General features: G+C 49.1%; 1 protein-coding gene across 5 annotated transcripts in view; it reads right to left on the bottom strand.

Moving 5' to 3' along the window:
- Positions 1–26,131, bottom strand: part of TENM2 (teneurin transmembrane protein 2) — a 402,968-nt gene that overhangs the window by 92,353 nt on the left and 284,484 nt on the right. For all 5 annotated transcript variants that reach the window (XM_059699131.1, XM_059699132.1, XM_059699134.1 and 2 more), the window contains one exon: positions 3,724–3,870. In XM_059699131.1, coding sequence (XP_059555114.1) covers positions 3,724–3,870 — 147 coding nt within the window. The remainder of the gene's footprint in view (positions 1–3,723; positions 3,871–26,131) is intronic.

Here is a 26,131-nt window from a genome sequence, read left to right as displayed (position 1 = left end):
AAGGGCTTTCTCCTCCCCGCTCCACCCCCAAGCCTCTGCCCCAGGCTGGCTTCAAGTGATAGGAGTTGGGCTTTGCATAGACAGAGGGCTGGGGCTCCTGACACTGAGTTCGGGGTGATAAAGGGTGTAGGGAAGGAGTAAAGACTGTCATTCCAGGCAAGATAGTCTAACAACACCTCCGCACCTCCCGGCTCCCACTTTTAGAGGACATCCACACCCTCTCTCCTACCCCTGGCGGCAAGGAACCGAAGCTCACACCTCCGTCTTGGCGGTGATAATTAAATATTATTCACCTGTCACTTGCTGCACATGTTGTGTGCTTGCTCAGACTTTAATGAGCTGGTGTTTGTCTTTTGTAAGCAAAAATATTTCTCGGAGTCTCTTCTTTTTCAAATTGGGGTGAGCAGTGCACGTGGAGACGTCTCACTGCTAAAAAGGCGGTCTGCTGGCCGGCGTGTCTGAACCGTTTCTACTTCTTTCTTCGGGGCCACGGCAGGTAAAGCTCGGCCCTTCCGGGGAGCAGCCAGGGCTCCCTGAGGTTAAGTCAGCCGTCGCATGGCTGGGGCGTTGCGAGATGTTGAAAGTGACGGGAGTCAGGAGGTAGGGAAGCCACATGCGTTGCTTTTGTGGGCTATTCCAAGGCAACAGGGTTTCTCCTCTGAGCACCTCAGGCTACTGAAAAGATCTGAACGTTTTCTCACGTCGTCCAAGGAAGGCACTTGGCTAGTACCATTCTAGAAGCATGGGGAGGAGTTCGTTCATGGCGTATAACGGACGTCTTAGGACAGTGGTTCTCACAAAGAACCTGCGTGGGCATCCCCCGGAAATTTACTAGGAATTCAAATTCTGGCCTCCCACCCCAGGCCAAGAGAGTGAGAAACCCTGGGGGTTGGGGCTCGCCAATCTGTGTCCACACAAGCCCTGTGGGTGGTTTTGCTGTAAGTTCGAGTTTCTTCACTCTCTCACGGAGGAACTCAGGTGAAAAAGGCTGTTCAGGGCTCCAATCTCCATATTCGTATTTGTATCGCTATCTAGCACATTAAACTGAGAGAGATATATATTTTTTAAAACGAAAAGCGCTCCTAGATGGGAAAATGATTGGTCTTTCCCAACTCACTTTGGAAGAGCGCTCTGCTATTTCCCCCATCATGAGGTGTGTAGGAAATGTGTTCCTTGCAGCTGCTGGGAGGAAGGGGGTGCGGCATTCGCAGGGTGCCTGCTCTGACCCACCAGCACGTTTAAAAACCCGCGGAGAGCCCCTTCTGAGAAGTCCCCAAGCAGGACAGAGCCCGGGGCAGAACTCCTACCCCCACCCGAAAACAAACACAAACAAGTGACTTAATTAGCGTGCTGCAGGACTGGATCTGGAGTAGATGAGGAGTAACTTTAATATTTACCAATAAACAGAGAAGTGCTTAGCACACCTCCCCGGGAAGTAATTAGCCATAAAAAGGATACTCTGCACAGAGGACTCTCCTCCCAAAAAAGAACTCAGTTAATTGTGAATTGCTTCTGCCAGGTGAGAGAGAATGGGTGTCTGCATCTCACCTGACACAAGCAACTCTGAATTAGCTGGGAGTTTCTTTTTATAAACACTGTGCAGAGCCTGTTTTTTTGTGTGTGTGTGGTTAATGACTTCCTTGGGAGGTTCCCACAACAAGGCCGTCATTGTCTTTAGCATAATCACCGCCTCATTGGCTTTTGTGGCCTGCCGCTCTGGCTCTGCCTCTGCCCACCGCCTGGGAGGGACCCTGACCTGTGCCCACTGGGGAGTCTGGAAGCGCCTACCATGCCTCCAACAGCTCTACGCTTGGGGATTTTGGTTTTCTCCTGGTGGGAGCCTGGATCAGGGGTAGGGCTGGCCGGGAGGGATGGGGCTGAGCAAGGCTTCCTCGGGAGGCTGAATCCCCTCCGTCATGTGCGGATTCTAGCTTCTAGCTCAGAGCAGCTTCTTTCTGGAAGAGGAAGGAGCTGGTCTGTTAGCAACCACTAGGCTCCGTGAAATCGCCAGGGACCAGGCGCAAAAATCAGGGAACCCTACAAGAAAAGCAGTGCGATGTGGACTCTCACCCTTGAAAAAACACACATGCATTGTGTAGTTGTGTCTCACCTCACTCAGACATGAATGTAAGTGCCTTCTGTTTGGCTCTGTTTCAGGAAGGGAAATGAATGAATGGGGCTCTGTGAGCTGTGCCAGGACTATAAGCCCTTTTCTGATTGGTGCACTCCTACTGTGTAGGTACGTTTGTTTATGTACAAGTTACATACGTGTGCAACTGCAATAACAGATTGTGGAAACGCACAGTGTCTAGTAAGAAGGTGAGGACTATAAAGATGGAGTGTCTCACACTCTCAGCCATTCCCCTGAGGGACAGTGCCTCACTCTGGACACCCCTGGAGCTGACCCCCTGGGCAGGGGCTGACACCCCAGAGCGCAGTGATCTGCACAGAGCAGGACATACACACCTTTGTTAAATCCAATAATTGATGCATGGGTCCTCTGACACCTGAAACAATTTTGGTGGATCCCACACCTGTACTTATGTTCACGGAACATGGCATGCTATCCTCAGGAATTCAGGTGGCCCATATTCTACCACAACCCCATTTGCTCCCAGAATCTTAGCACTCACTCGATCAGGGAATTATAGGAAAATTCAGCTCAGAGGTTAAAACAGGGGTCGGCGAACTTTTCCAGTAAAATAACACCCGAGAGAAAAATAGCTCAGGTTTTGTCAGCCATGTGGCCACTCAGTGCTGACCTCTGGGGCGAAAGTAGCTATGGCTGAGACATAGCTGGATAGGCACGGCTATGTCCCAATAAAACTTTACATATGGACACAGATGTAATTTCCGCATCGTCTTCACTTGTCATGAAATTTTATTCTTTAGATTCTCCCCCCCCCCCTCAACTATTAAAAATGTAAAAACCATTTTCAGCTTTTAGACTCGTACAAAAGCAGGCTGTCAATCACTGATTAGAAGGTGGACTCTGAAGTCCGAGCTGGGTTTGGCCCCAATTTTACTATTAGTGACTGAGTTATCTCTCTCTCTATCTATCTATATTATTGATTTCAGAGAGAGGAATAGAGAGGAAGAGAGAAATAGAAACACCAATGATGAGACTCATTGATTGGCTGCCTCCTGCATGCCCCATACTGGGGATCGAGCCTGCAACCCAAACATGTGCCTTGACTGGGAATTGAACCGTGACCTTCTGGTTCATCAGTCAACACTCAACCACTGAGCCACGCCGGCCGGGCTGTGTCTGAATTATCTTTAGACAGATACATAACTGCTCTCTAGACCTCGGTTTCCTCATCTGTGAAATAACATCTCTTAGGGCTGCATGAAGGGTTGCATCCCTTAGACAGCTCAGCACAGCGGGAGGCGCATTTAATTTTCAGCGGCAGAGATGTATTTGCAACTCCCAGGCCTGAAGGGCCTGGCAGGACGGGTTACTCAAAGGCAGAGCCTGGGCCCAGCCACCTTTCTGTGCCACGTGTACTTGAGAATCCAAAGCTGCATCAAACCCCGGCGCCTGCAGCCCAAGTCTCTAGGAGCCCCCATTGGCCCGAGGACACTGCGTTGCTTCAAAGGAAATGTCACGACAACATCTGACAATAGTATAGGGGAGATCTTTCAGGAAAAATGACTCGTGACGACCATATAGATGCCATGCTCTGTTCTTGAGGGGCTGGGAATTAGAAGACGCTTGCTCACCTCCCTCATTATCCTTGTTATCAGCACAGGAGGTTTCCATGGCAACGTTGCATCCGGGCCCTCTCCAGCCGGTCTGGCAGACACACTGCCAGCTGTTCTGACCCAGTGTGCATCTCCCATTGCCGTTGCACAGATCGGGGCAGCCATCTGGTTGGAGAAACGGAGAGGATGAGAAAAAGGGACGTGAGGCCGCGCTAGGGCAGCAGGGGAGCCATGCAAAGGGGGAGCAAGGTCACAGGCAGCCGCTGGGCCAGTCTCAGAGTGGGGCTGTGTCTGTCTGGGAGTCAGGGAAGCAGGCAATGCATGCAGGTGCAAGACGAAGTGGGGTCCCAGATGCAGGGGAGCCCCAATGACACTGACCTGTGTGTAGGGGACTGAGGCAACCTTCCCAAAGTGGGGAGCAGTCCAGAAAACTAAACTAGCTCTGAGCTTATGATAGGACTAACGAGGCTGTTATTTCCAGCCACTGGCTCAGGACAGATGCTACCTCAAAAAAACATGTATTTTTTTTTTTCCTGTTTTTAGACATGTCTTCTGTAGAAGAGAGAAAATTCCCTATCAACCCAGGAAGGAGCCAAAGTGCCCCCTGTCTTTCAAAATTTTAAAGATAAACTTATATGTGATTATCATGGGTTTCTGATGGCTAAGAACTGGATGGTTCTGCTGGGCTATTTGCACTGTTTTGTAATATTTAGTTTCCAGGGGCACTTTAAAATGTTGGCTGCTTATCACTCAACCTACTTATGGCCTGACTTAAAAACACTGCAGGACCTGAGGGCTGCGGTAGGAGAAGGTGACAAAGGACAAGACGGAGGGAGGAATGGACATGTGCCTGGGGGAGGCAGTGGGGTGCAAGTAATGCTTATTTTGTGGTTTTCTTTTCTTTTTATTTTTTTTTGGGGGGCGATAGGGGGGGGATGTGTGAAATCAGCAGCCTACCTAATTCCCTAATTGCTCCAGCACCCAGACCAAGGGCAGATACACTGTCCTGACCTGAGCCTCCGCATGCAGAGCCTGAATGAAGAAAGAAGAAGGGCGGGGGTGCGATAGTGAGAAGGGACCTCTCCCTCGTGGCCCTGTCGCCCTTTATAAGATGCGGAGAGCCGCACAGAATCGGTAGGATGTGGCCACACTCACAAAACCCACTTGCTGGCAAGAATTCCCAGATAAGTTTTCTTTTTAAAAAAATTTTCTTTCTTTTAGCAGCTTTATTGAGGCATAATTTCCATACCATAAAATGTACCTGTTTTAAGTGTACAATGCAGTGACTCCTAGTAAATTTACAGTCGTAATCTAGGTTCGTTTGCTTATTTCATTTATATATCCCAAATGACCATTAATTTCACTGCCCCTAGGAAGTTAACTTTCCTGCATCTCTCTGTCTCTCTAATTCTATCTCTCCATCTGCTGACATCTCTATCTCCATTTCTCTCTCTCTCTCTCTCTCCCTCCTGATCTCTCTCTTTTTGTTAATCCTTACCTGGCAATATTTTTCCATTGATTTTTATGGAGAGAGTGAGAAGGAGAGAGAGAGAGGCAAGAGAGACACATCGATTGGTTGCCTTGCACATGAGGTACGTGTCCTTGACCAGAATCCAACCCAGGACCCTTCAGTCCTTCATCTATCCATGGAGCCAAATCAGCTAGAGCTCTTTTTAAACCACACAAAGTGTAGGGTGGATTGGGTCATGGCAGAGGGATCAAGAGCTTTGAAATGATGGAGGTAATTGATTTGAAGCCTTTCTGGCCCAAATCTTCTGAATCGGAAGCATTCCAGAGGCCTCCCCCGGCATTGTTTCTCTCTCCTCTCCAGTACCCTACATGAGAATGCCAGGAAACCAAAAGGGGGCATGTGGCAGTGGTGGGAATTTAAAGGACTCCTCCTAAGTGGAAAGGTCTGGAGGGTCTGAAATTTACTTCTCTAAGAAGTTTTACTCCTCAGTGCTGCTTCTCTCCCATCCTTTCCCCTGCAGCCTGGGTCAGGTCTGAGAGAGCAGGGTGAGCCAGAGGAGAAGCTCCGTGTGGGCATGTCTTTAAGGAGGCTGCAGCGTCTTGAGAGGAGAAAGAAGGTCCTGGGGAACCTGTTTTCTTATTGCTGCACAACCTGCACCGGATCCAGCGTGCACACGAAGCACCGTGTTTGCACGGCCCTCGCAAAGCCCAGATTCACATGTCCATTCCTTCCTGACCAAGGAAGTGACCGTGGTCCAGCCTGGAACACCTGGGACACACTCCCTGACAATGCCCGGAGGGGAAGCCACCCCCACTTTCAGAGAAATGACACAGACGTTTTTGCAGGAGCAAAAGGGAACTCCGGAGGAAAAGCCCTAGGGACATTTCCCAGGTCCTCCAGGAAAAGAGAATACCTCCAACCTCCAGCCACCGCCAGCCACCTCCAGCTGTACAATTTCCACCAGTCGAGTTTTGGGGAGCGGATCTCAGAGAGGACACTAAATGACAGACCCACCTACATTTGCTCAGCGTGCCATCTATTATATGGGCTTTGCTATTCAGCTACTTCGAGGTCTCATGTTTGACTAAAATCATGCCCAAAGTCTCAAGAGAAGCCTTATTCTGTAGGAAACCCACGTCCACTATATACAATTTAAATTTGCAAAGAACACTAGCGTGCCAGTCAGAGATATGCACTCAAAATAGGTATGCTCCTAGATTGAATGAGGCTCCCCACCCCCCCTTCTCTTTCTCTCTTCATTTTTTTTTCTCCTTCCCGACCAACTGAAGTGAGATAAACAGACCACAGTAGCGGGTTTTCTCCACATCCTATGAGGAAGATGAAAACACGAACAGTAGGAAGCTGGCAAATCTCTGAGAAGTTTCGGGGCAGCTGGGAATTAATGGACAGGACTTTGCTTTTAGCTTGAAGAGGAAGAAAGCAGCCTTGGTAGGTGCGTGGCGTTGCTAAGCAACCCCAAGCTACCCCCAGCACAAGTTCATTTTGCTGGTGGCCTTCTGAGGATGCTGCGATGCATTGTGTCTTTAAAGTGCAAAGCCAGCTTCTGCTTAAGGGAAAACAAATGTAGGGAGCAATTAGTCTGGAGGGCAAATGGGTTATCGGATGCTGGCTTTTCCCTGGGGAAGATCCTGTCACTGGAGTTGGACTGGGCCTATGGGCTCCTACTTGGCATCCAGGAGGGCTCCTGTAGGAGACTTCTGGCTTTCAGGCTAGCATTGCTGACTCCCTGAGTGCCCATCTCCAAGACCATGATGCAGAATGCTTCAGGGCACAGGTGTTTAGTTCTTTGTGCAGCCAGAGAGCTGGCTGTCTGGAGACTTCATCTCTCATGAGCCTCGATCAATAATTCTCCACTGAGGCAACTGTGTCCCCCATCGTTCCCTCCGGGGGCATTTGGCAATGTCTGGAGACTTTTTTTTCTTCCTGTTGCTGTTGTTAATCCTCACCCGAGGATATTTTTCCATTGGTTTTTAGGGAGAGTGGAAGAGAGAAACATCGATGTGAGGGAAACATCGATTGGTTGCCTCCGACCAGGGCCAGGGCGCAAGGAGTCTGCAACCAAGGTATGTGCCCTTGACCGGAATCGAACCCGGGACCCTTTGGCCCACAGGCCAACACTCTATCCACTGAGCCAAGCCAGCTAAGGCTGGGGACATTTTTAATGATCACACCTGGGAAAGATGCCACTGCTCAGCATCCTACAATGCACAGGTGAGTTTCCATAACGAAGACGGATCCAGCCCCAGATGCCAAAAGTGCGGAGGCTGAGAAGCCCTGCCCCAGACCTGAAGCTACCGGAGGCCCCGAGGCTTCCTGTTTGCTGTTGGATCCCAGGGCCTGGCCTCATGCCACACACATAGTGGGCACCTGAATGAATGGAAAGCAGTCAGTAGTCCTGGATTATTTCAGCCTGGCCCTCACCTATAGACTCTCCTGAGAGTCCTGAGGAGATAGCATGGCCTCCTTCTCAAAGTCAAAGTCTACCTTCCAGGGAGAACTTTCAAGGGCATCAGTGATATCTTGGGCTCATTCTGTCACACTTCCGATGCCTTTGGCAGAGTGGAAATGGAACAGTTTCCAACACTTTCTACACACAAAATTCCAACCACTAGGAATGAAAATCCGTTGGCACAGTTACCATAGGCAGGCTTTTTGCCTTAGCAAAAATTAGAGTTGCAACTGAGGTACATGCCCTTGACAGGAATTGAACCCATGACCCTTCTGTCTGTGGTCTGACGCTCTAACCACTGAACCAAACTGGCCATGGCAGAAATTTGGGACTAAAAACAAACAAATCTAAACACTCCCTTATATTCAGATGACTCCTGAATTTTCAACTCCAGACCTGGACTCCAACTTGCATCTCAACATCTCCATCTGTTCACTCACAAGCATCTCAAACTAAATGGAATTCAGCTCCTTTGTCTCCCTCCCCCCACAAACTCTGATCCCTTGATCAATGAATGGTACCTCTATGTACCCACTGCCCAAGACTGAAACCTCGGAGTCATTCTCCTTTTCCACCCTCCCTCCCACCAGCTCGCTCACCTCAGGTATTTAGGCAACAACTGAGTCCTGCCTAATCTTCCTCTTAGCTATAACAAGTCCTACCTGTCCTTCCTTCTAAATGTCTCTGGAACCTGCCCTCCACCCCCATCCCTACTGCCACTACGTTAACCCAAGCTATGCTCAACATTGCACTGGACCAGTGGTTCTCAACTTTCTGGCCCTTTAAATTCAGTTCCTCATGTTGTGACCCAACCATAAAATTATTTTCGTTGCTACTTCATAACTGTAATGTTGCTACTGTCATGAATCGTAATGTAAATATCTGATATGCAGGATGGTCTTAGGCGACCCCTGTGAAAGGGTCGTTCGACCGCCAAAGGGATCGCGACCCACAGGTTGAGAACCGCTGCCCTGAACTCTTGTCAAACTTCCTACCTGGTCTCTCTGCCTCCCGTCTTGCACTATGACCCATTTCTCTCTATTCCTGACACTCTTGGAACAATTCTACAGCTTTCCACTGACCTCAGGGTGAAGTCTGAAATCCTTAACCTGCCTTAAAATTTTATATGACCCGGTTCTCACCATGTCAGCCTATCTCAGTATCCCTTTAGGCTTTGGTCCAATGGAAGCCATTGGCCCGATTTCTTTTTTCCTTTCCTCATCTGCCCAACTTCAACCCATCCTTCTGATTCCCGCTCAGAATTCACCTCCAGGAAGTCTTTCCAAAGCTCCCAAATCCAGACTGGCTACACCTGTCAGGTACCTTTACCCTATCCTATGTTATCCCAACCACCACAATGTATGGCGATGGTCTGGTACCTCCTTGATACTTGTTAGCTCATGTAGGGGCCCTCCCTTAAGGCACTTTACTGTCATCTGTTGGAAAATTGTTGTAATAAATGTTCACAGCATTATTAACTACAATTTGAACTGTGCCCCTAGAACTGTGCAGTGTACAACTGAACAACGGCCCTGGGCACTCCTGTTATGATGTAACCCTGTCTGGACAAGGACCGCATCTGCCTCATTTACTCTTGGATTACTAGTATTCAAGAGTCAGTGGGATGAATGAACGGATGACTTCTGACTGAAACCTGCATCTCCAATGCCTTTGGCAGAGTAGACATGAAATAGTTTCCAAGGCTTCTTTACACATAAAATTTCAAATACTAAAAAAACCACAAACAACCTGACCCCTCCTCCATCCCCGAAAAAAAAAAAAAAAAAACAACCCCTCCATCGACATACTTACTACGTAGGCAGGCTTTTTGGCTTAACAAAAATTAGGCATGAGCAAAATAACGTCTACAGCACAGTAAAAAGGGGAGCATAAATGCGCCTGAAGAAAGCTATAATTACCATAAAAGGCTTTTCTAAAAAAGCATCAAGAAATGTTCTGCCGCGTGCGGCAATTTGGAGGTAGAAAGAAGTGCCTAATGCTGTGGAAGGGGTATGGAAAGAGAAGCAGCATGTTAACATTCAGCATCAAGCACACCCGGGAACAGCGGAGAGGCCAGCACCCTGCCCCGATGGAAATGCAAGCGCAAACACAAACCAGGCTGCATGGAAATGAAGACGGATGACAAGGAGAGCGAGAGAAGCGAGCTGCTCCTGCTCGCTGTCAGAGACCATGAGGAGAGCTGCTGCGTCCTGGATTAACCCCCCGAGGGAAGTCTTTTCTGGATCAAGAGAAAACCTTAACCTTGTGCGGAGTCAGAGAGTTTTGGGATTACAACCTGGTTCTTGCTGTCTGTGTCACCTCGAGCTGGTCGACTCACCTCTCACCCCGTTAGTAAAATGATACATCTCGCGAATTCATCTTATTTATTGTCCCTCCCAACAGAATACAACCTGCTGCAAGGCTGGGATTTGTGCGCCTTTATTCAGTGAGACACCTCAGTGTCGAGAAGAACGGTTGGCACATAACAGACACTAAATGTTTGTTGAGTGAGTAACCTAACAGGGCTGATGATAATACGTCATCAGATGCCAGAAGGGTTAAATGAAGTGACAAAGGCAAAGATTTTAGCCCAGAGCTCGGAACACTGCAAATGCTCAGCAGGTAGCAGCACCTGCTTGTGCGGCTATGATTTTGGCTATCGCAAATATTATAATTAGTGGTAGGCTTTTCCTTCCATGCCTTCTCTTTGCCTCCCCGTCAGATCAGGAAAGGGACAGAGCCTTCCCTAGGGCCACCATGAGAATCCAGCTCCACTTTAGCTAAGGGCAATCCTGAGGGTTGAAGGTGGAGTGGAAGGTAGAATCAATGGTGGCCTTTTCTCTTGGGCACAATTGTACTTTCACATGTTAACTAGGGAACTCTCTCTCCCCCAACTGTTTTATTTTATGTATCATTATTTTTAAAATATATTTTTATTGACTTCAGAGAGGAAGGGAGAGAAAGAGAGAGATAGAAACATCAATGATGAGAGAGGATCATTGATTGCCTCCTGCACTCCCCACACTGGGGATCGAGCCAGCAACTCAGGCATGTGCCCTGACAGGGAATCGAACCGTGACCTCCTGGTTCATAGGTTGATGCTCAACCACTGAGCCACACTGGCCAGGCTCCCCAAACTGTTTTAAATATCACTGATTTCTGAGAGCTGTGCATTGTTGGAATTAAGGAGCAGCCACACACTGGAAATAGGTAAGAGTCCACCACCACATTCCAAGGCTCTTTAGGGTTGAAAACAGCTGAGATGTTGGGGACCAGGGATCACCAGGGGTTCAGTGGCCATTTATACGAAGCAGCCGTGGCAAATGCTCAGGAAATTAATCTGGTGCTTGGAGACACTCTAATTTTAGAAGACTGGCTGCCAAGGAAGCATTCCGGTCTCAGGAAAACGGCAGGGCCGTCCCTCTCGCTCACGGCGGAGGGCCTCTGTTTCCAGGCACAAATTGGCACGGACGCTCAGCCATGAATCTGAGTTTGAACAGCTGCCCCCACTTTGGTGGAAAAGACAAGAAAAATCCAGAGGCAGATGTTTCTGTTTGTTTCAACAGCATCCGATGCCTTCAAGGGTTTGCACAGAGGCGAGTGTGGGGGATGCTGGGGCAGGAGGGGCTGGAAGGCCAGTGGTCCTTTGCACGGTCTACTGCTCGTCTTCTGCTCGGCAGGCAGAAATCCCGCCCCTCTGCCCAGCAGCAGCGGAGCCTCTGCAGGTGATGTAAAGCTGCATCCAGCTGTCTACTCTGCACATTTCCTGCACGCACCTGCATTCTCACTGATCAGCATCCTTCCCGTCTGCCTGGGAGAAGGGAGGCAGCCGGCTTAGCCTCGGCCTCAGAAAAAAGGAACTAAAAAAAGCAATCCTTTTTTTTTTTTTTTTTTTTTTTTTTTTTTTTTTTTTAGGAAGAAGCAGAAAGAAAGACATGTTTAATTTTTTTTTTTTTTTTTTGCAGTTTTGATGCTTCAAGCTCTTTTTTTTTTTTTTTTTTAAGTAGAAGATCATGGGAGAGGAAACTGAGAGTTTAGACAACAGAAACCAGAAATAGCTCTTCTGGGAGGGGAAGGCCATGTCAATTGCCCCGTGAACTCAGACTGAATCATGGTCACTCCATAGCACTGGGCCCGACACAAGCCTGAGCCTGCTTCCCCCTCCCCTTGGAACATCCCTCTCTTTATTCCACCTAGTGGGCTAGTGATGGGCAAACCTCACCCTGGCCTACGCTGACACCTGCTGAGAATGCACCTGGGGTTCCTCCCACTTCGTTATTTTATTTTATTTTTAAGATATGTTTTTATTGATTTCAGAGAGAGGAAGGTAGAGGGAGAGAGAGATAGAAACATCAATGATGAGAGAGAATCATTAATAGGCTGCCTCCTACACACCTCCTACTGGGGATCAAGCCCGAAACCCAGGCATGTGCCCTGACCAGAATTGAACGGTGACCTCCTGGTTTTTGGGTTGATGCTCAACCACTGAGCCACACCGGCCAGCCTCCTCCCACTTCTTGAGATCAGAGTGTGGGCCTAGGACAGCCGTGGGCAAACTACGGCCCGCGGGCCGGATCCGGCCCGTTTGAAATGAATAAAACTATTGAAAAAAAAAAGACCATACCCTTTTATGTAATGATGTTTACTTTGAATTTATATTAGTTCACACAAACACTCCATCCATGCTTTTGTTCCGGCCCTCCGGTCCAGTTTAAGAACCCATTGTGGCCCTCGAGTCAAAAAGTTTGTCCACCCGTGGCCTAGGACCAGCTTCAGCAATGTCACCCGGGACGAGTCACAGATGCACACTCTTAGACTCCATCCCAGATCCCTGAGGCAGCACCTCTAGTGGCGGGCCTGGCAATCTGCATGTTAGCAAGCCATGGGTGGGAGGGGGCTTCAGATGCCTGCTCCCTGTGAGGACCATGGCTTCAGAACTAAGACCTAAATTTTTAAAAGAGCCTCTGAGGCCCAGAGTTCCCTGGCCTTTTCCTGTTCTCTCCTCACTTCCTGCCACTCCTAGCTCTGCTCTCTGACCTTTGGCCGCACTGCCCTGCCGGTTCTAGAACAGAGCTGACATCTGGTCTTCTGGCCTTTGCAGATCCCCATTCCTCAGAGCTGCTCCTCGCACTCTCTTTGGCTGAGGCCGAGCCTCAGTGGCTCAGCCTGCATTTGCTCAGGAAGACCCCAGACCACCAGCTCGGGCTCCCCCACCCATGACCTGCTTCCACAGCATCAGGGGCTCTGGCCACAGCACCTGCTGTACTTCTAACGAAGCCTTTGTTTAAAGCCACGGTCTCAACTTGGCTGCACAAAAGAATCAGCTGGGAGCTGGGAACAACCCCGATGCTAGGCTGCGCCCCAATTAAATCAGAATCTCGGAAGAGGAGACCCAGGCATCCACATTTATGTTTGTTTTGTGAGCTCCCCAGATGATTCCTACGTGAGGCTGAGTTTGAGAACCAGCGGTTTAATGTCCACCGTCCCAGGGGCTGCTACGCCTCCCGCGTGCAGAAACGGTGACTCTGCTCTATGTGGCTGCTTTCCCAGTGCCCGCCCTGGGCCTGCGGGAGAGCCATGTGCTGAATGCATGCATAACTACACCGTGCGACATCTCTGCTGCCTCACTGTGACCTTGATTTGGCAGCCAGGTGAAAGGAAAAGCTTCCTGCTAGCCAAGCCCCAAGTCCCTGGGTGGATGGCGTGTCCCCAAGCAAAGGAACAGCTGGTTGTGGCCCAGGCTCCAAAACCAAGCCGATGAGCGCGCCGTGGACGAATGCTGGAGCGGGTCTCTGCCTTGCGATGTGGACGGAGCTGACACCTCCTGACGGCAGGAGACAGAACAGAGAGCCCAGCGAGACAGAAGCGAGGCGCGCGGGTGGATTAAGAGGGTGACAAGTGTTACACAAAGGCAGGGACGACTATAATAAGAAAGCCCAGTGGTTTAATTTGGTTTTTGGAGGGTAATCAAGTTGTTGTACCTGGTGCTGCTATTCCCACAGCTGCCCAGCAAATAATGAATGTGGTACCTACCGGGTATGGAAACAGGGACAAAGGCACGACTTTGATTTCTTATTTGTTATTTTTAACCATCCAATTTCTACACCCACTGAGCATCCTTATAGCCACAGGAGAGTCATAAAAATACAAATAACACCTAGGAGGCCGGCGGGCACGGACTTGTTACTTACTGCAGGCTGATGGCTCTCTTTTACCTGGCGTAAAATCAGGCCAACGATAAATTGCCTTGTATTTTTTTTGTTGCCGCTGTTTGCAGCACAGTTTTAGGAAATGTAAGGAAATCACCAAAATGTGTGTTTCTTATAGATGTTTTAAAAAAGGGCAAAGAATCTGCCCGAGGACTGTAGTTATGGGTTTTAGAAAGCTTTTAATATAATGACAACAATAACAGCCAACCCTCATGTAGACATTTTGGTGTGCCTGGCACTGATCCGTGTGCCTTTCATGCATTCGCTCATTTAATCGTCACAACAACCCTATAAAGCAGTTACTGTTAGTATTCCCATTTTACAGGCGAAGCAATGGAGGCACAGAGAAGTTAAGTAATTTGGCCAAGGTTGCAGAGTCGGTTAGTGGTGGACCCAGGATTTGATACGAGGTGGACAGGCTGCACAGTCTCTGCTCTTAACTGGAGGGGGGGGGGGGGGACCAGCTGTTCCTGTTCACCTGGGACTGTTCAGGGTCAGGCACTGGGAAAATAGGTCATCACTGAGGACTCGGAGTGTGGACTTGGCTTTTTTCATTGGGGGCCATGGGAGGCATGGTGGGGATTGAGGCAACTGCACTCAAGGGCAAGGGAGAAGGCACAGACCTTTTTACTGGGTGGCTGATTTGAGACTCAGCTGCCTTCTCAGGCCAAAGTATCAGGTCAGCCCAGGAATCATTCTATTAGAAGGCTGCCTGGGTTCAAATCTCGGCTCCATCCCTTGGCTGCGTAATCTGGGGCAAAAACAATTATTATTATTCATTCCTTAGTTCCTCCAACTGTAAAACCAGGGCAGTTAAAGTACCTGGTTGTTGGGGTTTCAAAGAGAGAATACATATCACCTGCTAGGCATGAGTTGATTAAGTAAATACGTGTAAATGTATGTAATACACATGCTGTGTAGACTGCTTGTAAATGCACATAATAAATGCTCAAGAACTGACAGTGATTATTATTGTTGTTTTTAATGTTATTATTTTATTATTATTGTTGTTGTTGTTGTTGTTGTTAAAAGTCACCTGAGTCTGGACCTTTGTGGCTCAGTGGTTGAGCATCGATCCGTGAACCAGGTCATAGTTAGATTCCTGGTCAAGGGCACGTGCCTGGGTTGCCGACTCAATCCTCAGTAGGGGGTGTGCAGGAGGCAGCTGATCAATGATTCTTTCTCATCATTTATGTTTCTCTCTCTCCCTCTCCCTTCCTCTCTAAAATCAATAAAAATCTATATATATAAAACCCTAAGCAATTGGTCAACCATTTGACCAGTCGCTATGACCACCAGGGGGCAGACGCTCAAGGCAGAAGCTGCCCCCTGGTGGTTAGTGTACTCTGACAGGGGGAGCACTGCTCAGCGAGCTTACTGAGTGGCAGTGGGGCAGGATGAGCGGGAGTGGTGCGGTGCCCGGCCCAGGCTCAGGCTCCTCCACGCTTCGCACACTACATCCCTTGGGGGATGTCGAACTGCTGGTTTCGGCCCAACCCCTGGCCAGCCTGTGAGGATCGGGCCGAAACTGGCAGTCTGACATCCCCCGAGGGGTCCCGGATTGCGAGAGGGCACAGGCCAGGCTGAGGGACCCCACCAGTGCATGAATCCGTGCACCGGGCCTCTAGTATATTTAAAACTAGAGGCCAGGTGCCTGGCATTCATGCACTAGGGTGGGGAGGAGGGGCGTCCCTCAGCCTGGCCTGTGCCTTTTTGTAGTCCAGGAGCCCTTGGGGGATGTCTGACTGACGGTTTAGCCGCAGTTGGACATCCTTAGTGCTGCCACGGAGGCGGGCCACTACACTCGCCAGCCGTCAGCCCGGCTTGTGGCTGAGCAGTGCTCCCCCTATGGGAGTGCACTGACCACCTGCATTGAGCGTCTGCCCCCTGGTGATAAGTGCTCATTGTTCTGCCATTTGATTGATTTGCATATTACCCTTTTATTATATAGGAAGTATTATTAAAAAAGTCACCTGAGATGGTAGCAGGAGGGTCTGTGTGGCTTAGGGAGCTTCTGATTTGCACTTGCATTGGCAGTAAGGAGTGACTGTTCACTATTATTTAAAACAGGATCAGTATAGTCAATATAGCAAAGACCCCAGGAAGGTGCCCTCTGAAGACTGAAATGGAAATGAGAACGATGAGGTAATCTCCCGAGAATTACATGAGTGAGATCAGCACATAATGGATGTGACACAGTATCCACAGAATCCCCTTAAAATGCAAGAGGTCTCTGAGGTGAGACTGTGAAGGACCCCAGGGTTTGGAAACCTCAACCAGGCTCAGAGAAGGATGCTGACAGAGAGCAGAGGTCTGCCTGGAGTGGAAAGGGGGCCCACAGAGCAAGAGCGAGTCAAGGTCAATTCAGAAGTGAGCATGTTCTGCTCGATGAAGGGAAATAAAGTCACACCACCTGCCATTGATGAGTGGGTACCAGGGGCTCAGCACTTCCTATTCTTATTAATTCATTGAGTCCTTTCAAGGGCCATCTGAAGTACGAATTATCATCATCATCAACTGTGGCTGAAAAATCTGAAGCTCAGAGAGGTGAACTTGCCCAAGGTCACAATCACTGAAAGTGGTAGCCCAGGGTTTGAACCCAGGCCCGTCCAACTCTGAGCTCATGCACTGTGCTCCCCTTCAGCAGGTAGGATTCTACAGGGAGGGGTGGCCTCAGAATGTCTCCTCCTTGCTTTGATTCCTTGCTCCCCAAGCCACCTTCTGATTTTGACCTCACTGCCCATATACAGTTCCTTTCAGAGAGAGACTACGCTGAGAAGCTGTGAGTCCTCTTCACTGTGGATCAATGAATGGATGAATCTGGGCTCCTGTGAGGGAGTCAGTCTAGAGCTTGACTCACTCTGTTAACATGACCAAGATGGAGAACCAGACAATGTGCCACAATGATCTTGCCATGGGAAGCCACTCCACATGTTCTGCCTGAGTTGGGTGTGGTTCCTTGAGTGGTGCCCTTGGTCTCCTTGTCTGTGATGAGTCTAGCGTGCAGGAGTCAAGGGTGAAAAGACTTCTAGGGAAGGAATACTAATCCAATACCAACACTCACTGAGTTATTGCATGCCAAACTCTGGTGTAGAACCATGACTTTATTTACTGTGTATCTACTAAAGGCTAGGAGCTTTCTGGACACAGGGCATACAGTGGTAAGCAGAAGAGACAATGTCTTGTTCTCAAAGATTGTATTGGGGGAGATCCACAATAAAAAAAGTGAGTACCGGGGGCTCAGCCCTTTACATCCATATCTAGTATATTAATGATGATAACTGCTATAGGGAAGAAAACAGGGAGGGGGATTGTGATGGGGGTGGTGTGTGGTGGGGATTGCTGTTGTACATGGGATGGTGAGGGAAGTCTTTGTTGACAAGGTGACCTTGAGTAAAAAGTCTACAGGAGGGGAGGAAGCAAGTCATGCCAATATCTGGGGGACAGTAGTCCAAGCGGAGGACACTGTAGGCACAAAGGCCCTGAGGCATACAGCACTTGGGTGTTCGATGGACAGCGAGGTGGCCAGTGTGGCTGGAGCAGAGTGAGCACAGGGAGAATGAGAGGACAGAGCGATGGGGTAGGGTCAGGTCATGCAGGCCTCGCACTCCACTGGAACGATACAGGCTTTATTCTGAATGAAACGAAGCCACTGGGGGGTTTTGAGCAGAGGGGTGGCCTGATCTGACTTAAATTTAAAGGATCCCTTTGTGCTAGGAGAGCAGATGGGGAGGTTGGCCAGGAGGGGGCTCTTGTGATAGTCTTGCTAAGCCCTGGTGGTGGTTTGGGCATTGTACCATGCCCTGCTACCATGACTACAAGGCACAGCTAATTCTATATGTGGTTAGGGTTCGCTACACATCTCTACAGAAGGAAAGACTTTTGGGACACAAATGCCGAGGATGAAATACACTGCCCATAAAATAACACTCTGGTGGATGCAAACAAATTAAACTCCTCAGTTGGGGATCAGCAAACAAATGAGCTTGAGGAGGCTGGTTTTTGTGATGATTCTTCCTGCCTCTTCAAGTTGCTTTACTATTGAAAACAACATCTGGAAGTGAAGGGAAATGATGGCATGGGTGGAGGAGAACAGAGAACTAGGGGGTCACCCAGGCTCTGTCCCAAGGGTCAGGCTTGACAATCTAACATGGAACAGCTCTAGCAAGCAAACTTCCTAACTTTCTTAATGTAATGACCCCAGATCATGCAGCTGCATTTATTTCACCAGCTTTGTCTAGTTCTTGGCAATCAGGTCTCCTTGGACCACCCCCAAAACCCTCCCAGGTTATTATACCTGGACTTTTAATCCCTTTGCATTCTATTTATTCCTATGGGTCAGCTTGACCCATATGAATTATGGCACTCAAACACACTAAAAGAAAAAGCAATCTCCATCCATCCATCCATCCATCCATCCTCCATCCAGCCACCCAGCCATTTATCCATCCATCCTTTATCTATCTATCTATCTATCTATCTATCTATCTATCTATCTATCTATCATCTATCTATCTATCTTCATTAATTTATCAAGCCTTCCTTACCAATCTCTCCAAATTCTCTGATGATTTGTTCTCAAAACACGATGTGTCCAATGACCTCATACAGTAACCATATTTTATCTTCTTTTATGTTACTTTCTGCCTGGTGCAGAAACTATAAAAACATTTCAATCTGTCCTCTTTTTTCTTTCTTCTGGCTGGCAAGTTGTCTCCTACCCCCACCCTTACACATGAATCCAGTACCTTCCATCATTCACTCTTTCCCACCCTTGTGACCCAGGTAACCCTGAGTCATCAAGAACTTCCGCTGCTCTTTGCAACTCTATTCGCATGTAGTGTTCTAGTCCTTTTCTTAACACAGATTTTAGCTGATCAAGGACTTGAGGGGAGGCCACTGGCCCTTACAGGGTCTTTAGATACAAATTTCACAATAGTCTCCACCAGCAGGTGTATTTATGTGTGGCATGGCATGGGAATAAAGAGACTTGTTTTCTGAAAGAGTACAGAATGGGAGTCAGAATCCCCACAATCTGGCCTACGCTATTGTTAGGTGCTGTTCTTTAGTTCTGCATAATGAGCTTGCCCTTAGCAGGCAAGAACGTCCTCTTCCAAATCCTCTCATTTACAGAGAAACAAAAAATCCCTCCTTTCAAATACATTTTAAACATGCAGAACAGCAGTAGGTTTCTGCTAAGTCACATTTTAGCTAAATGGATGATGGAATGGTGACTGGGGCCTGCTGCTCAGCTGCCGACCTGCAGAGTCTCCCCCATACTCCCAAACTGCAGCAGAGCAACCCCCAGGAGGCAGAAAGCACGACTGCTTTTTCCAATAAAGCTCCAGCAATCGAGGATCCTTGTAGATGGAGTCCTCACCTTTCTGACCATCTCAGAGTGTCATCTCCCTCTGCTACTCCTTCCCAACAAGCCCCCGTCTTCACCTTGGTGTATGCGACGGATGCCACACCACCAGGACTCAGCCCGAGTTCTAGCCCAGTTCTGCTGATGTACCTTTTAGAGAGGCCCCGCAATGCGTCTTGATTTAGAGACACTTGGGTTTTACATGGCTCTGGGAAATGTGGTTTAGCTTTTCTGGAGCTCCAAGAAGTTCTGATGCACAGCTGCGCCTGCCCGCATGATTGATAGTACGTGCAAGGACTTGGACCTTTCAGAGGTCACCTGTGTGTGCTGGATAATACAGCACAGATCCCAAAATACCCTGGATAGGAATCCTGGCTCCGCACAAGTGCAATGGCCTCGCCTGCTGTCACTGACACTGCCGGAGACTTGGTGCTCCTCCCCACCTGAGCTTCAGACATCACCTTCCCCAAACCGACATTTTCAAGATAAAACAGGCATCATCTTGTTTTTGTGGCTACTTCTCTGTAAAGTGTCATAGGTACTAGGATAAGCAAGAAGGCTGGGCAAACTAGAAGGCTGCTATGTTAGACCCGGACAGGTCTCTAAGTTCAGGATCGCCAGGCCGAGGTGTGAAGGCAGCGAGCGTCCATGCAGAACACACTGCGCTGTGCAATGCTGAGCTTGAGAATTTAAATGCACCAGAGTTGAGAGATCCGAAATGATGGTTCCCACAGCAACTATAACTCAGTTCTCTGGTGAATATAAAATTAACTTTATTGTAAAACATGCTGTTCAATTTACGCCTTAATATAGTCATGGCAGAGTTACAGTTGCTGTGAGAATGCGAACTCGGAATTGTTTTGAATAATTAATTTAATGAAAAGTTGGTGGAAATGTGAACTCCTGATAGAAAGTCAGCTTGAATTTAGGGACGCTGGCCAGTGATGCCTGGGCTGAGAGCAGAGAGTCATTTTCGGAATCTGAGATCACTTAGTGCATTTTTGGCCTGGGGGGCACTGGGAAAGCAGAACACCCCAAAGTGCTCTGCCAGGGGAATTGCTCCCCACCCCCCCATCACCAAAGAGACACTCCTGCAGGGGGTGACTTTCCTAACAGAAGAGGCTGTCTCCCTGGTGCCATATACCTTCATTTCACTGCTGCCCTCCAACATCATCCTCTTGCTGCCACCACCTGGGGTCAAAGCAGGTGATCAAAACAGTGTAATGGCTACCCCTGGTCTCCATCGAGTGAACCCGGATTTAGAACTCACCTTCCCCTGCGGCTGACAGTTACGTTATGACTTACACCAATTGCTTAACCTCTCAGAGCCAGGTCTCTCACCTGTACAATGATGCTGGTAACAGATTTTACCTCATAAAATTGATATGAGGAGTAGATGAGAGAAGCTATGTGAAGAATCCAGCATGGAGGCTGGATAAGTGTGAGCTGTTATTATCTGAAAAGGGAATTCAGTCAATCAGTAAATTCAAAACACATAAAAAAAATCAATTATTTGGCCTTTCTCGTTATTTTAGTCCACAGTGGTTTGATATAAACCCGAGCCAGCATTTGGCCAAACTGAAGGGATGGACTCTCCCAGAGACCATGTTCCAAGGGTTGGTTGCAAGGGGAAGGGGTGAAGGCACAGCCTGCTAGGAAAACAAATAAACAGGAAACCCCCTCCCCTCCAGCAATGTGCATTTCTAGCCTCTATAGTTCCCGGCCTGGCTTGAACTACTGCCTGTATGAATCGGTCTCATGCTGTTTCCAGGGCCTCTACCTCCTTCCCCTCACGATCTTGGCTTTTGGCTTTTTACCTCGCTGTGATCAGGATCAGTAACGGGTGAATGTCTCCTGAAAGACATGGTTTTATAACGCTGTCATATGCACCTTCACTGCTCAGAAAATATTTTAAGGTTGCATTACTCGGTGTAACCCGATCTCACTGGTGATGGGAGCAGAATGCAAATGGCAAGGAAGAGCCGTCCCAGTGTGCCGAGAGCAGTGAACCCGGCGTCCACGGGGCCTGCTGGTCTAGCTGGACACTTAGCTCAGCCTGGAGTGCCACTTCCTGCTGACCAGTGCGTCTACACGAGAACCTCCCTGGCTGTCCCTGATTGCCTGTAGGAGCCAATTGGACCCGAAGGCCAGTTCAGCCGGGTGGACTTGAATCTGCCGGCAGACCTACTGTCCGGGGTCATTTCCGGTGGCGTTCCATACACTGTCCGACAGGACACTTTGGGCTTCACTGGATTTGGCAGCACCGAGGATGCCAGGGGCTTCCCTGACATTTTTGAATTTCTAGAATGTTATCCTGAGGCTGCTATACCAGAGGTGTCCCCAACAGGGTGACCTTTAACTCCCAAGAATGTATGTATGTTCGTGTATGTGGATAAAACATACAAACGGTGACGTTGGCATGACACCTTGAGAGGTGTGATGAATGAAGCTCAAGAGGAGCCTTGCTGACCTTTGAAAGTTTCCGTTCTGAACAGCCACGCAGACAGCCAAGTCACTTTCTCCCAAGGCAGCAAAGAAAGCCACCTCTTCAAGTACTTCAAACATCTCCTGCCTTAGAGACATGCAATATTGATTTTGACCTCTTGGGACGAGCTAAATCAGCATGATTGGATCTGGCTGCTCAAGCCACTGCACTTCTGACCAGACCAAGAGATTGCCAACACTTTTCTGTGGGATCTTTCAAGTTTACACCCCCAGAGAAGGCAGTCTGCTTTGACTGGTCAGTGTCTGATTGGCGGGGTCAGGTGGGAAGTGGGTGGGCACGCCAGCCTCTGTTCATCTAAGGTCAATAAGTCCAGTTCTCTCCCCAACACACGCATTTGAAATGGCCACGTGTTTCTCTGGTTCTGCACCTGCCTCTGAAGAGTGTTTATGATACACTCGCAGGCAGAGATGGTGAGTAACTGCAGTGCACTGTCATGCTGGGAACGGTAGAAGGGGCTGAGCTCATTTGGTAGGAAGAACAGGGCGATCTGTAAAATGCAGGATACTTGTGCTCTGCTCTCCTGGGAGAAGGATCACAAGGTTACCCTGCTGGTAACCTTCTCTCTGGGAAGATCCCTCTGAATAGAGCAGGGTAGAGAGCGCTATGCCTATGAAGCGAGGGGAAGGGGCTGGTCAGGCACAGAGGGGAAATGATGACAGAGGTAGAACTCCAATCACTGCTGGTCAGTGTGACTTTCTCGGCTGTCTCACTCAAAGCAACTCAGAGATCTTTGCTCCCAGCCCTTCACTGTAGCGCTGGGGCCCTCATCACAGCTTTACACGGCCATTCCTGTTAACCCATTGGCCAAAGAGTGGGCACGGATGCCGGCTCTGTGAGGGAGATGGAAATTCTATCGGTCTAAGGAAGAGAAAGTGACGTGGGAGCCCCCAGCAGCATGAGTCATTAGCACGTGTCTAGAATCCTAAAGACACCTGTTTGAAGTCTCTAGGTGTTGAACATTTGCAAAAGTAGCATTTCAGAGCGTGGCATCAGACCAAAGACCAGTGTGGAGGCGTGCTGGAATGGGTGGGGATGGACCATGCTGCGCCTGCTGTGAAGCCAGATGGGCGCACACACATGCATGCACACACAGATGTGTACACACACACACACACACACACATGACAGGAAGTGGTTGCTGGCGGGGTTTGCCTGTACATTGTTGAGATGTGGGGCTTAGCCGTCAACTAGAGCAGATGGAAGGAAGAAAAGCCGAAAAGGGCAGCAGAGGGGGCAGTCAAGGGAAACCCATGCCTCTTGGATGCTGTGCTTGCCAAGTATGTAGGCCATGGATTTAAACCAATGAGTCAGCCTAGCTGCCTGTGTACAATGCTCTCTGCTGAGGCTCATTGTGTGTCTGGGGCAATAGCTACCTGCCTGCTTCCTGGGGGTTGTTGTGAGGTTGACTGAGGCAACACAAAGTCTTTTGAGCTCCTTGGAGAAAATTCACTGTGTAAGTGCAAAGTGTCCCCATGGTACCCTGGTATGGAGACTTCCGCCAGCTTAACCCGGTCACCAAGAGAGTTGGGCCATCAAAGAAAAGGAGCCAAAGCTGTCCCCATCTCAATCCAGGCCAGTGATGTTCCCAGATTCAGTTCCAGCCTGCAGAGGGGATGTGTCAATGGCCACAGATGGGGGTCCCTTTGCTCCCACCCCGTCTCGTTTGCAGGACCTGCACAGCACTCTCGCACACTTTGAATTACTTGCCAAATTTTGAGAATTGGGAGACTATGCATAACAACCCTGATTTCTGGCTTCTGTCGAGAATTAGAAAGTTTGGCACAACTAGGCTCCGGGGCAACATTCAGCAGGGAGGTGGGCGTGTCTGCCCTGCCCAGTTGCGCTTCCCGTTCCCATTTGAAACCACTCCCTACTGTCCTACCCCCTGCGTGGTGCACTCACATTGCTCTAGCCTCACCCACTCAGGGCATTGGCATCTACAATTCTTTCTGTCCTCCCTCCCCTTTCTTGCAGTCAACAAAGAGACCGAATTCATAGTGCCCTCATTATCCAAATCTAGGCCAACTCCCCTAACAGAGGAGAGGCCAGCCCAGCCTCCTCCTGCCAGGGGGGACGAAAAGAAAACTCGGTTTCTCCCACTCCCTTCCCTCGCCAGTCATTCCACCTTTAAACCTCAAGGTTTTCTTCCTGAGAGATGCCCAAGCAGTAAGCCAACTAAATTAGATTATAAACGTCTGAAGGTTTTCCTAATCAATAAAAATATAGCCACAGCTAAGAGAAGATGAGACTTAATTAACGAGTGTTATTTAACAAGAACACGTTGTGCCATATATGGAGGATTAAAAGATAAATAAGGATAGGGAGGAAAATAAAAATTTAATGAGTTGCCATCTTCATTTGATTTAACTAAATTTCTTGCATTGTTGAAAATATTAACAGCTATGAGGGAGTCATTTGTGTGTATCCACACAGTTTGATACCTGACTGCTTTCTTTTACTTAATTACATTGTGTAACAAATGAACTCAAACTACCATTTGAAGTCGAAGGCTTCCTTCCTTCCTGATCGCCTTGGGAAGCTGTGAGCGAGGAAGAATGCTGAGAAGTCAACCAAAAATTATTGGCAGAAACTCCAGGAAAGGTGTCTTGAGTTAGAACACAGCAAAGTCTCATGAGGAGGCTAAGCAGTGGGGGGTCTACATTTCCTCAGACCGTCGCCACCCCTCTGTTAACCCCTTCTCTCTGAGCCCCACTGCCCAGGGGTCACCCAGAGGAAGTACGGGCCGCACCCAGCCCCCATCAGGTGCTCAGCCGATGCTCCACGATGAATGAACACAGCAGCCACTGCCCAGCTGGAAGCAGATAGAGTAGGTGTGGGCCCTGACATGCAAGCGATAACATATGTGTGATTCTCTGGCTTCTGTTTCTAACACACATGTTGTTACAGTGGCAGTCAGATCCTCCCTGGGCCATTTCTACACTCTCCCTGCTTGTCTCTCGCTCCCTCGGTTCTCCCTTCTTTAGGCCATATAACCCAGGTATCCCAAGCTCCTCCTGCAGGAGTGAAACAGGAGGAGGGCCCAGACACCTGGCTTAACCCATCAGGGTTCCCATCAGCCTCTCTTCCTGGGGCTTTGGTCCCCTGGCTTGTGTGGTCGTATGACACCATTAACGCTCCCTTAACTTGTCGCTCTGAAAAGACACACTGGGCAAACTAAGGTCAAGGCAGGACGGTGTGGCGCTAATTATTATTATTTTTTAAAATAAATTTCAAAGAGGAAGGGAGAGGGAGAGAGAGATAGAAACATCAATGATGAGAGACTCATTGATCGGCTGCCTCCTGCACGCCGCCTACTGGGGATCATGCCTGAAACCTGGGCATGTGCCCTTGACCGGAATTGTACTGAGACCCTTCAGTCCACAGGCCAGCACTCTATCCACTGAGCCAAACTGGCTAGGGCTAAGCAAACCTTTATGGAGTGTTAACACTGTGTTAAGTAAAGTCCTCACGACAGTCGCCCTTAGGTGTCATTGTTTCTGATTGACGGATGGAAAAAGTCAGATACGGAAGTTACATAACTGGGCAGAGGCCATCCAGCTTGCAGCTGATGGAGGCTGGATTCCAAGCCAGGTCTGTCAGATCCCAGAGCTCCTGCATTTAACTCCTTTGCTACACCTTTCCCCACACCAGCCCCACCTGCTCACCGCACCATAAGGACAAGAGCAATGCATTGCCAGCGAGTGTTCATAGTGAACGGAGAGGAGGATGTTACATTCCACAAACGCCATGTGGGAGACTTTGCGAGCGTGGAGTGGGTGTTGTGTATTATGTGCTCCAAGCTGTTAACTCGGGTAGGTGGATTCCTGCACCAGGCGGCTCTAGGCTACGATAACATTTCCCATATGAGACCCCCAGAGAGTAGGTCCGTAAGCGAAGGGATACAGCTCTTTCCTGGCCCCATTAAAATGGAACTAAAAAGTTAAGTCAGTGCACATTCAAGGTATGGCGTGGTGTTGACAGCCACATGCGTAAGGGGCCCAACTCGATGTGCCTGCGCTCCCCAGTTAATAGGGAAAAGCTAGTTTCTCCTACGCCTCCAATGTCTTCAGTCTCTCTCCTAGTCCCTGGGCATGGCGGTCAGCAGTGACATTTGGGCTCTGGGCTCTTCTGCCCCTCACGGAGAGGAACAGCTCACTGCCTGCTGCCAGGTGCGCCCTGCAAAGCGGACGCTGCCCGTGGCTCCGCGTTTCCTGTCGTTAGAGAGTGCGTGTTTCCGATGCGGTCGCCTTGTTCACTTGTTGGGATAATCTCAGGTACAAAGGTCTCCTCGGTGCTTGGGAGGCGGTTATTTCATAACCACTGGGGCCCCTACCCTCTGGCATTATTTCTAGACAATTAGGGCTGTCCGGCAATTCCTCTTGATGTTAAAGCATCATTAAAAAAA

Source organism: Myotis daubentonii, chromosome 5 (assembly GCF_963259705.1).
Source record: "Myotis daubentonii chromosome 5, mMyoDau2.1, whole genome shotgun sequence".
NCBI classification, from domain to species: domain Eukaryota; kingdom Metazoa; phylum Chordata; class Mammalia; order Chiroptera; family Vespertilionidae; genus Myotis; species Myotis daubentonii.
This window is presented reverse-complemented; position numbering and strand designations above follow the sequence as displayed.